Raw genomic sequence first — 11,868 nt, 5'->3', positions numbered from 1 at the left:
CATATAGTGCCAGAACATCTCTATTCTCACTCTCTCCACCTAAAACATTCTTTTCACTTAATTATGCTTTATGTGACCATTTTTGACCTCCCTCCTTCCATTTCTTAAGGCTGAATGGTCACTAGTATTTTTTTCCCCCCACGGGTCATGGTAAAATATGTTCTTTATATCAAAGTGCTAATTATCATATAGGTACTATTGTCATTGTCAATTCCAGGAGGTTTTTGCGATACTTCAAGAGGTGCTCATTGTTGTACGGGTATTGTCATTGTCCATTCCAGGTAGGTTTGTGTATCACTTTAGGATCTACTTTTCATTTCCTCTACATTTTTTTTTGGTACATGGTCTGGTAAGACTACTCTTTCTCTAGACCCTGTTTGTGATAGAACAGTAAATACCCTTCGCTGTAGAGTAAGTCCTCAATGGTAGCCTTGGTGATGACGGCATCATCACAGCTGAACCACTGGTCCTTTTGTTGTCGGATAAAGCTGGTGTAGTGTCCACTTTCCAAAGTTCCATGGTGGTTAATCACTGCAAACAAGGAATACTTATTCTCATTGGGTGCACAATCAGTTTCTGGCTGGTCATCTTTCATTCCATTCTCTTTAGTGGAGGCCAAAAATGGAGTCATGTCCAGCTCCAAAGGAAAGGAGATAAAAGTATTAATTTTTCGTCTCTGTTTGCCTAAATGTTCAAACCGCTTTAGATGAAAACAGGCCACAATGGGTAACTTCTTCATTGTGAGCTGTTTGGTAGATTCCTGGTAGCTTTGGCAACTACTGCATTTGATTTTGGCACTGCTTCCCAGGTGCTCTGGCCTTGTAAACCATTGGAGGCAGTCTGTGAGTGAGGGGATTCCTGGCATGTAGCCATCCCTATGCACTGTGCTGTCAGCCCTCTCTGGACTCTGAGAACTGAATGTGGCATAAGAGCCAGGCAAATCCAAACTGATGTCCCAACATGGGTCTATTGTTGTGGACACGCTATGGCAAGCCTGACATGTGACATCAGATTGCAAGCCACCTGTAAAGATTTGGTCTATAATGCAGTTACAGCCGTTGGGGTTACTGGCTTCCTGCCCAACACTATCATCTTTGCTGTGTCTATGCAGTACATCTAATATTGCAATAAGGAACTCATGGGCATCCTGCTGCCTGTACCCTGCTAAGTGTTCTGCATGAATCCATATCAGGTGCAGTAACTTATAGGGAATGTGAGGAGTTCGGCTCCCAGAGTACATAGCATGAAAAAGTGAAGACATTTCACAGACAAGACACAAGCTGGGGCTTGTCATTATACATTTGTGCTTGTCAGAGAGAAAGAAATCTTTCAGTAGAGGAATATGGGTAAGTGCCTGGACAATACAATTCATAAAGCAGGTGTTCCCAAGATTGATTAGCCCTCTTAGGCCTACAGTATAGACTGACTTTTTTCTCCTCTTTTTCTTGGGTTTCACCAACTTTGGCTCCTGTTCCTTTGACTCACAGGTTGATTGCTTCTTTTCAATACCTGATGCCATACACTGTTGTTGAGAAACATCTGTTGAGGTGGAAGTTAATAATTTCAACATTTTCTCTTTTGTTTCTTTGGCAATCTGTTCTATGTCTTTGTCATATACGTAATCCTTACACATAAAGCAATATATAACCCCATGATAGAGATCTACAGCTAAATTATGCTGTTCTGTTTCTGCATGTTTATGAATATGTTTCTCAGTAAAGCAGCCAAAAAAGACACAGGAGAGACAAGAGTGGAGTCTGTTCACATGGGTACTACATACAAGACAGATGCAAGACTTTGCCTTACGCTTCCTAGTCTCCGGTGTCCCACTCCAAACGAAACGCTGGTAGATCAAGCGAAGGTTCCTCTGCCAGTTCTTCACTACTTTAAAGCTCTCCACATGAGAGCAGCCTTTGGGACCCTGATCAAACTCCACCTCCAGCAGCCAGTCCCCAAAGCCACCTCGATCCCCAAAACCGCCTAAGTCACCAAAACAGCTTTGCCGTGTCCGTGGCCTGGACACTGGCCGGGATCTACGTTGAGGTCTGCGCCAGGGCCGGGGCCTGGGCAGCGGCGGGGGAGGATGGGCTGGAGGCGAGGGTGGGGCCGAGGGCCCAGGAGGACCTCGGGAGCGGGCCCGGGACTGGGGCCGAGGGCGGGACTTGCGGCGCGGGCAAAGGGGTGAGGAGCTGCTGGGCCAGCGAAGGGGGGTTGAAGGGAGCACCTTCTCATCGCCGCCGCTGCCGCCGCTCCACGTCAAGTTCTCAGGCGCGGGATTCCGATCTTGTAATGGCTCCAGCTTCACCTCAGGTCCCAGGCCAACACACACTTTCGTCCTCACCGCCTCCACTTCCATTTCCCCCGCCTTCTCAGCCGCCTCCTCAGGCAAGGCTCCTCCCCCACCTCCCGAGCTCCAGCAGACCAAAGAGCCAGAGGGTAAGGAAGATTCTGGAACTTGGGCCATCAGCTCACCGCCTGGTCTGAGGAGAAAGGCGTCTGGAATCGAGCTGCGACTGTAGATGAAATGAGAGGGATTGCTGTGAATAATCGGGCCAGCGTCATGGCCGCGGCGGGCCATTAGAGCCCCTGGGACCCTCCCACCCGCACTTATGCTCAGCCGCGACCGCTGCGAGCTCCACCCCCTCTATTGAGAAGCTCCCGGAGCTGGTGTGGAGACCGAGGCGGTTACCTGGCTTAAAGGCGATCGGACCGTGCCCAGGGCGCACGGGGGTGGTGCGGAGTGGAAGGGAGGCAGACGGAGAGTGGAAAAGGTGGGGGCAGGGGTACAGTCTGAGCTTTAGGGTGAAAAGAAATGGAATCTTCTTTAAAAAAGGCGCCACCCTCTGACTGCCTTTCCTGTGCCTTGCGCAGCCTCACTTTGGTAGAGCTTCCTCTGACGTTCATTCCTTATATCCTAAAACACACTTGGGTGAACATTTTACCTTAAAAATGGCTGAAAGGGGGTCATCTATAGAAAATGGGCTCAGGGGAACAAAATGTCCCCCTTCTTCCACCTTACCTGTGCTTCTGGGGCTGGCTGTGTTCCACCTTTTGCCTCTACCTCCAAGCGCTGTTCTTTCACTCAGCCACGCTCTTGCGCCCTCTCATGCACCTTCGTGCTTGTGTACCCTCTCACACCTCGTTTCTTGCTTCAGCACCCACATTCCCTATGATTCGTCCAAGAATTCGGACTCCTCACGCCCTACACGCGTTTGCCGCTCCAGTCTTCTGGGCTCAACCCCCAAAGTCCCTGCCCCTTCCCGCCCCCGCAGCGCCCCCAGCCCCGCTGTTTGTTTAAAGGTCTGGGTTACCTTGGGCCCCAGGCGCGTGATTCAGAACGTCAGCAGCTGCTGCTGTCCAGGCACTTCTCAGCCAGCCTTCTCTCCTGACCTCTCCTCAGGGCTGGTCACAAGGGGGCCGCCCCCTGGCCCCTCCCCTCTTGATGTGCGGCCCCCAGCCCCGGATTCTGCCTTCCTTCAATGATGAGTGGCACCGCTGTACTCACAGTCAGACAATCCTCTTTTTGAAACAGATTCTACTGGAGGTAACCTCAGCGAAGAACTCTAGAGAAATCCCCTGAAATGGAGATTTTGGCCTCACCTGGCTCCAGGCCCTCCTCCCGCAGGAAAAAAAAATGATTCACTGGGGGTGGAGGTGGGGGTGTTTCAGGGATGGCAATTTCGTGGCAGGAATCTCTCAGGCACCCATGAGGGCCTGATACCTGGGAGTGGGGAGAGAAAGCATAAGCAAGGGCTTCAGGCTCAGAAAGGAGAGCCCAGGCACTTGCTAGCTGTGTGAGCTCAGATAAAACATCTAACCTCTCTGAGCGTTAGTTGTATTATCTGTTAAGCAAAAATGGAAATAATAATCCTATCCTGTTATGAACATTAAATTAGTATATTTAAACTAAAGGATCTTTATAGGAAACTTTATCTTTTACATCTTTCTCAGTCCCCACCTTAAAATCAGCCTATGACATGATATCTGGTACTTAGAGTAGAGCAAAACAGAACACTTCTCTTTTTGTAAGCCCTCTCAAAGTTATTACTCAATTCACTGGATTATTACTCCTAAACAATTTACATGCGCATGCAGCCAACAAATGTACACAGATCCCTTAACTGTACTACTGTGCTAAATTGTGCTGTGAGAAATGTAGACTAAACAATTTGTGCCCTCCGGGAGTTTATAGTCCAGAAGATTTTCCTTCCCTTTAACGAATATAGTATCCAAGGTCACAACCCCCATGAAAGCTGCTATCTCCAGGACTTGTTGCTCTTCCTGTTCAATCCCAAGAATTTTCCTGCTTCTTAGTGGAGATGTTTAATGCTACATTTAATCTCTCTGGGACCGTCATGTACCTCATTACCTCATGACCTCAGGATTGGGATTCAGTTCTCTCAGTCTTGAACATGGTATCTTGTAGATGCTTTTCCAAAATGGATGTCAGTGATTGTAGGAGGTCAAAAAGATTCAATAATCTGTATGAATTGTTGGAGTGAGCACAGATCAACATGATCTTAGAAGAACCACCATAATTGTTTTATAGTCCAGAGTGACTATAGGTTGAGAGGTTCAAATAAAAGTTAGTCTCCTTCAGATGAATATATTTTCAGGAACATTTGCCTGGGAGACAAGAGAGCAATTCTCTTACACTTTTCCATCATTACTAGCTGTGTTTGTAAACTTAAGCAACCTACACATCATCTTTACAACTCAGTTTCCTTGAGTCGGAAAAGAGCTGGTTTGACCTGTTAGCAGTTCTTATAAATTGACAGCGGCTTAGAAGGAATCTTAATAAGATTTCCAATTCACAGGTATTTGGCTTTCAAGTCACCATGTAGCTGACTGGAAAGGCCACTGCCACTCTCATGGTTCTAATTGCCACAACCGTACACCAGAGAGGGAAGGCTTACTTTTTTCAGGCTACAATTTATAGTTTCTCTGGATATGGCTAAACTCTCAGTGCAGGAGCCTCGAGAGATGGGATGATACACTCAAACTGAGGTGACTTTTGGCACATTAGTTTTTTCTTTTCCTCTGGAATTTTCAAAGGACTTTTAGTAAAATAATAATAATCATAACAAGGACAGCAGAGTTTTCCAACACTGTGAAACTTGGACCTGTGTAAATATTAGAGATTTAGAATGGGATTTAGAAAGATGGCACCAGAGGGTGGAGGAATACACATGAAAGGTGGCAGTAAGGTAAGAGAAGCAGAAATGGAGTTGCCAATGGGTCCTCGGAGGGATTTTGAGGGGAGGCAGGGTCAGAGAAAGGAAATGGCCTGCCCTCCTGCTAGTGAGTAGGTGGTGGCACAGGAGAAGGTGAAGGTCTCTGGTGGCCTGAGGGGCAGTCCCTCCTACTTTCCTCACTTCCTCCCCTCCATCTGAATTGCCCTTTGTATTGTGTGTCCTTCCTTTGGCAGAAATCTGGGTTTGAGTAAGGAGAGCTCAGTGAACTTGGAAGTCCCAGAAGTACCACCACTACCTGAAAAACAGCCAGTCATTGCCCCCACATACTGGTCTGCTACAACCAGACTTAACCTTGTGATTCCAATCTACATCTTGACAATAGAGCCCCGAGAGCTACAAGAGAGAATTAGTAGGTCCTCAGGATTTCATGGTGACTCCGAAGTCACCCCAGAAGTCCTGTCCTGACTGCATCTCCAGAGTTGGCTTTGATTTGGACCAATCTTGGAGGATCTGGCCTCCCTCCTTGTTTCCCCTTGCTTTACATCCAGAACAATCACTCTCTCTAATGTAGGGAGGAGGCAAGAGAACTAAAGAATTAAATCAAGCTACGCCTAGAGACTGCAATATGCTAATCAGCTCTGTAGCCAGGCCAGGAGGACACCTGCAGAATAAAGGAAGATTTCTGCTATGAGTGCTAACATCCCATTTCCCTCACCTGTGAAAGGGGAACAGGAAAAACAGTCTTTAAATAGCTGCCCTCCACAAATAAAACCATTGGATGTCCATATTAAAGGAAATGGGGAAATGGGTAAACAAAGTCTTTAAACTGTAGCTCACAGGAACTGAAGAATGATATATAAACTGAATTCCCTGAACAATTAGGGTCCCTCTCCATGTCTTTCTCTTGGCCATCTCAGTGCCTTTACTCTCTCTAACTGCCCTCCTCTCTATTGTCTCTGTCCCTCTGAGTCTCTCTTGGGATCTCTTACTCTCTACCTCTGAGAGGAGACCACACGCTGTATACAGAATGTTACCCCTTCTCCAATAAACTTTCCTTTTGACTCAAACTTTGGCTTGTGTGTGGAATTCTTTCTACACTCTCCACCAAAGAACCCTCTTCTCTTGGCATAAGGCTTGGTCTCTTCCCAATTAGGGGAATTTTCCCTGTCCTGCATCACCTCCAAGAGGCCTTTTCTGATCCCCTAGCTCTGGAGGGAGTCCCTCACAGTACAGCAGTACTACATGGGCAGCACCCTGCTGGACCCAACCTCTTTGAGGAGAGTCCTGTTGAGATTGAACACTGCCCCAACCCCTCACCCTCTTCTAACCCTGATCCTTTTTCAGCAGAGGGAGGCCTGCATGAAGAGACCATCCACAAAGAAAAGAAAGGTATCCTGTGGAAGTATAGCTGGAAAACATGTCTAAATATCAATCATGTAGAAGTACTTGGATGGAAAAATTTAGGAATTGTAGACTCATTTACAAAGGAAAATACTTCTACCTCCCCTACCACCCCCTCCCCCAACAATCTTGCCCCTAGTTGAGGGCATTTGTTCAGCCACAGCTAACAAAACAGTGGCACATTTGGGGTTAAAAGATGTGGCTGGATATGCTAACTCAGTCATTTGCTAGCTGTGTGACTAGGGTTGAGGCCCAATAATTTGCTTCTGACAATTTACCAGCTAATGCTGGTGCTGAATGTCTATGCCCGTGGTATGGTGAATGGACTTTGAGAACCACTGCTGTGGATTAATGTATGAAGAACCACAGGTCAAGGCCATCTGGCCTTAATAGTAGGAACCTTTTCTGATGTGGCTGGTTTCTCAGGACTATTTTACCTTGGCTTCTATTATTGTTTTCTAACTGCAGGAGGTGCTGGGGTGATTTGGGGTGCAATGGAATAGGAAATAGAAGGATTTGGAAAAACACTGCTTCTTGCATTATTCACAGTGGCCAGGACATGGAAGCAACTTAAATGTCCTATGACAGATGATTGACTAAAGAAGCTGTGGTACATATATACAATGGAATATTACTCAGCCATAAGAAGAGATGAAATACTGCCATTTGCAACAACATGGATGGACCTTGAAATAATCATTCTAAGTGAAATAAGCCAGACAGAAAGGCTGAAAATCACATGATGTCGCAAATGTGAGGTATAAACCTAAAAGCAACAAATGAACAGGACAAACAGAGACTCATGGATATGGACAATGGACTAATGGTTACCAAAAGTGAGGGGGAAATAAAACAATAAAACGTTTTAAAAAATTATGTATATATAGTATAAAAAAATAAACTGGCATTTTAAAAAACACTGCTTCTTCACTCCTGCTGCCTTGGGATCTTTAAAACAGCCTCCCCCCACCCTATAGTTTCATGCAGCATCATTCTTCCATCCTGGGCCACTTCTCAATCACCTCACTTCTCTGAGGCCAGCATTCTAAAAGGAAGACTTGCAGCTATTGCCTGATCCTGACTAGGTTTGTAGGGAAAGTGATGTGGACTGGGTTCACATCTTTTAGGACCCATATTGTCTGCCAATCTCAGACCATTACCCCTCTGATACCCTTCTTTTGCTCTCTTTCTTCCCTGTGCCCAGCTTCTAGCTAGTTTGCTTCTAGCCTTCAAAAGCAGTAGCCTCAGACACCACCCTCCTGCTCACTGACCCATAGTGACTACCTTTGGCCACTTGGTTATTTTTTCATGGAAAAATTGCCCAACTAACTCTAACTCCCCCCACCCAATATATGCCCAAACTCAACTTTACTTTTTGTCCTCGTGACTCCAATACTTCAATCACAGAAGCCTCTATATCATTCCTGTTGGTAAGATAACAAATATGAAAACACCCAAATGTCAGCCCAATCCCTTCCTTTCTCCATAGATTCTCATTCCAAAACTCGTAGCACAGGCATTCTCAAACGTTTTGTGCTTTGTGTCTCTTTGGCACCTGGATGTACCCTGTGGCTCCCTTAAGAGAATAATACAATTTTTAATAAATACATTAAATTAAATGTATAAGATTATAACAAATTTATTATATTGAAATATGGTTTAAATTTTTTTAAATACTGTGATTTGATAACATATGTGCTTCCTTATTAACACATTACATGACAGTATCTAGTAATAGACATAATAACTACCACAATTTTGTTTTGAAGTACTGATAAGCATAAACAGTACTTTGAGAAATGTAGAACAGATGTAACATGATACAATCATCTTTATTGGTGACATTGTCACATGTACTACTGATATTACTATAGTCTCTTACCTAGGATCATAATCGAAGGACATGATCAATTTAAATAAGAAGTAGATGAAAATAAAGACAGGTATTTTTCTCATCCATATGTACAGAACTCTCTAAATTTCATTTTCTGACTGCTCTTGCCTAATGAGCACCTTATTATGAGTAGCTTTGTGGGTAAATATATTACAAATCATCTATTGTATGTGTATTACGTGCTCTTTTATCTACACCCAAAAAATGTGTCCCACCACTTCTGCTACAATGGAGGTATTGTTATTAACACCTTTCCGAGGGGTCCATCCAATATACAAACATGCAAACATATGTGCATAAGGCACACACACACAATTCTGGGAACTTGTCTCAGGTAGCACCCTATTCTACTACTAGCACAGCAACGAACAGAAGTTTGATATTTGGTGGGGCACTGTGGAAAGATTGCCACCTTCTGTCAAGGTAATGGATCCCCAGAGACGGAGGATCTCCTAGGCAGAAGCTCCTAAAAAGTGCAAATTTCCTTTACTATACGGCTATTGCCTTGGAGATGGTGATGACTTTGATTAAGACGTGCGCCCTTGGTTCAGACCACTTAAAACCTTTCTGCACCTCAATTATGTTCTCTACTAAGCTGACATATGAACGTTAGTAATTGCCATTACCTGATTTCTTTTAGGTAAGAGAAGTTCAAGCACACCACCCTCAACATTCTTACGAGGTGTGTATTATTGTATACATGATTTGCCTATGCATTCCTCAACGAGAACAACAAAAAAATGAATTTTAAAAAATAAAACATGTTTAAGAAATCAGTTAGATATCCCCTTCTTTCAAAGTTCTTTCTCTGTGTAAATAAACTTTGTATCAAATTGCAAAGCTATTTCCAGCACCGTTTGTTTAAGGATGGCTTATATCTGCCAGAATCTGCAATTGGCGACTGATAGCTCACAGCCCATTTCTCATATTTCACTTGCTATCGTTCCCATGAATAAGACTATTTCATATTTTTTCTGCCCCTCATCTCTTGCCCACACATTACTCTCAGCAATCCAAGTATTTCTTTTTTTTAAGAAAATTTTAACTGATTATTATGGAAATTCTCAAAAACTCAAAAGCAGAAGGAATAGTACAATGCACTCCGTGTACCCATTAAGTTCAAGAGTCATCAACTTCAGCAATCATTAACGTTCTTTGTGTTTCATGTATCCTCCATCATACTAATTTTTTTTCTGAAATACTAGGAAGCAAAGTGCAGACATCAACTCATTTCACCCAGAAATACACTTGAATAGATAAAGACCAGTTTTAACATAACCGCCACACAGTATTACACCCAAGAAAATGACCAAGACTAACTTAACACCGTCTACTACCCAGTAACTTTTCCGTTTTCCCAGTTGTCTTGTGAATGTATTTATACAGTTTGTTTGATCAAATTAGGACCTGAAAAATTCCACACATTGTATGTGCTTGATATGTCACGAAGTCTTTGAATATACCGCCTTTACCCCTCGTTTTCTCTGTGCCATTTACTTGTTGAAGAAAATATAATCTGCTCACTTCTTGCCAGGGCTGGAGAAACGAAGGGTTCCTACTTTAGAAGCCTGATTGGAGCATAATGGCAGTCATGGTTTTCCTGATTCTTGGCCAGAGGGTTGGGTCTGAGCAGCTCTTGGGTCAGATCTTTCTTGTTTCCCTCTCTCTCTCTGTCTCTCTTTCCCTTTGCTTTAATGTGCTTAATGTGCATAACTTTTACAATGAAAATAGAAAAGTAAATAGAAAATTACCTTCAATCAGACCACATGTCCTGGTTTTTATTGTCGTTGTGGAATGGGCACATGTTCCACATTCTAATCATAGGAATTAGGGCTCATCTCTCCCCATCAATTTTTGACCCACAGCCATACACACCAGTCTTGGGAACTTTCCCTCCTTACCCCTAGTGCACCAGAAGAAGTGTAGGCCCCTTGGACCCACTCCACGAGGATCTTACGAGGTTTTCCAGGGAATAGTCGTAGAAGCTGGAGACTGATATCAGCTCTCATCTTCACCTCTGCTGCTCTCTGCCATCTCCTCTCGTTTTATACACAAGAAAGGAGCAGTCTCATCTTGACACTTCTCATCCAAGTAGGATCAGTAGAGGTGACAGAGGCCAGGGGTAGTATATGGGATGGTTTCACCATGTGCTGATTTCAGGATTGCGTAATTTCCAGACGCAAAGGTGTATAATGGCAATATTAGTTTGAAATAATAAATGCAAGCCTTTGTCATTTTTCCAATAAATCTTTCACCTTCCAACAGTCATGCTTGTCTTGGGGTGGGGGAAAGTGTGATGTGCTTTTGCGAAGAAGGATGACATGGTATAGGAGAATGAGGTCACTGACTTTTAGAAAAAAAGTGAAATAAAGTGTTTTGTTTTTCTCAAAAGTGTGGGAAGGGTAGGGGAGAGAGAAGAAGAGAGGGAGAGAGGGAGAGAGGAGAGAAAATTAGGTAAGATACATGCGTCCTGATATCTTCTGACAAATTCTGTAAGTGGCGGTATTGGATGGTCGGGAAAGCTGGATATAGAGTTGGCATGCGCCGGCAACACTGGGGCCATTATGGCTGTTGGAAGACAAAAGCTTTATTGCAGTCTATGAAGACCCTTTACTCAGAGTGGATATGGAGAGATCAGATCCACGTCTGCATTCTTGAACCTTCCACAGCTATCACTTGCTTTAGAAGAGATCAAGAATATATCACCAACCTCATGGAAAGGTGCAGAAGGCAGCTGGATGTTTGTTGAGCACACCAGAGACACTCTAACTGAGATGAAGGGATCTTGGAGCACGTTGGTCTACAAAGTAGGCCGTGCACACATACAAAGTGAGTAAGGAGAGCTATTGAGGCAGAGGAAGAAAACGTTAGAAATTCTAAGCATATTTATTTTTTATCACATCCTTTTACATTTCTAATTTTAGTGCATGTCTTATGGTGAGCGCCGCATACTAGTATAGTGTCGCCAGTATGTAATTTGTAAATTAATCTACATATGTTGGAGGTATGTGCTCAAAATCTCTGATTGCTGGTGCACGTATTAGGTTCTCGGGGCTGCTGTAACAAATGGCCACAGACCGGGTGGTTGGGAACAACAGAAATGTGTTCTCTCACAGTTCTGGAGGCTAGAAGTCTGAAGCAAGGTGTTGGCAGGACCACGCTCCCTCTGAAGCCTCCAGGGGAGGACCCTTTCTTGCTCTTCCTAGCCTCTGGTGGTTGCGGCAATCCTTGGTGTTCCTTGGCTTGTAGATGCATCACTCCAATCTCTGCCTTTGTCTTTGTATGGCATGCTCCTCCACGTGAGTCTGTGTCTGTGTGCGTTCTCTATTTTATATGAAGACAATAGTCGTATTGGATTTAGGGGCCACCGTAATCCAG

At 44.2% G+C, this 11,868-nt stretch overlaps 1 protein-coding gene across 7 annotated transcripts; it reads right to left on the bottom strand.

Annotated features, from left to right (window-relative positions):
• Window positions 1–355: 355 nt before the first annotated feature.
• On the bottom strand, window positions 356–3,377 carry USP51 (ubiquitin specific peptidase 51). Of its 7 annotated transcripts, none has more exons than XM_016137299.2 (2): window positions 3,312–3,377; window positions 356–2,795 (listed from the first exon to the last, which is right to left on the bottom strand). In XM_016137299.2, the coding sequence occupies exon 2, from the start codon at window positions 2,576–2,578 to the stop codon at window positions 356–358; it is 2,223 nt and encodes a 740-aa protein (XP_015992785.1). In that variant the 5' UTR covers window positions 2,579–2,795; window positions 3,312–3,377. The 7 variants fall into 7 exon arrangements, with proteins under 7 accessions (XP_015992785.1, XP_015992789.1, XP_015992787.1 ...); XM_016137303.2 differs by having other exon boundaries at window positions 356–2,513; window positions 3,312–3,376; XM_016137301.2 differs by lacking the exon at window positions 3,312–3,377 and having other exon boundaries at window positions 356–2,513; window positions 2,690–3,245.
• Window positions 3,378–11,868: the final 8,491 nt, after the last annotated feature.

The sequence above is a fragment of the Rousettus aegyptiacus genome, unplaced genomic scaffold, assembly GCF_014176215.1.
Source record: "Rousettus aegyptiacus isolate mRouAeg1 unplaced genomic scaffold, mRouAeg1.p scaffold_m13_p_9, whole genome shotgun sequence".
Lineage (NCBI taxonomy): Eukaryota > Metazoa > Chordata > Mammalia > Chiroptera > Pteropodidae > Rousettus > Rousettus aegyptiacus.
Note: the sequence above shows the minus strand (reverse complement) of the source record. Positions and strands in the feature narration are given on the sequence as shown.

Coding starts and splice junctions, on each gene's coding strand:
- USP51 (XM_016137299.2), bottom strand. CDS start 2,578: ATGGCCCGCCGCGGCCATGACGCTGGCCCGATTATTCACAGCAATCCC.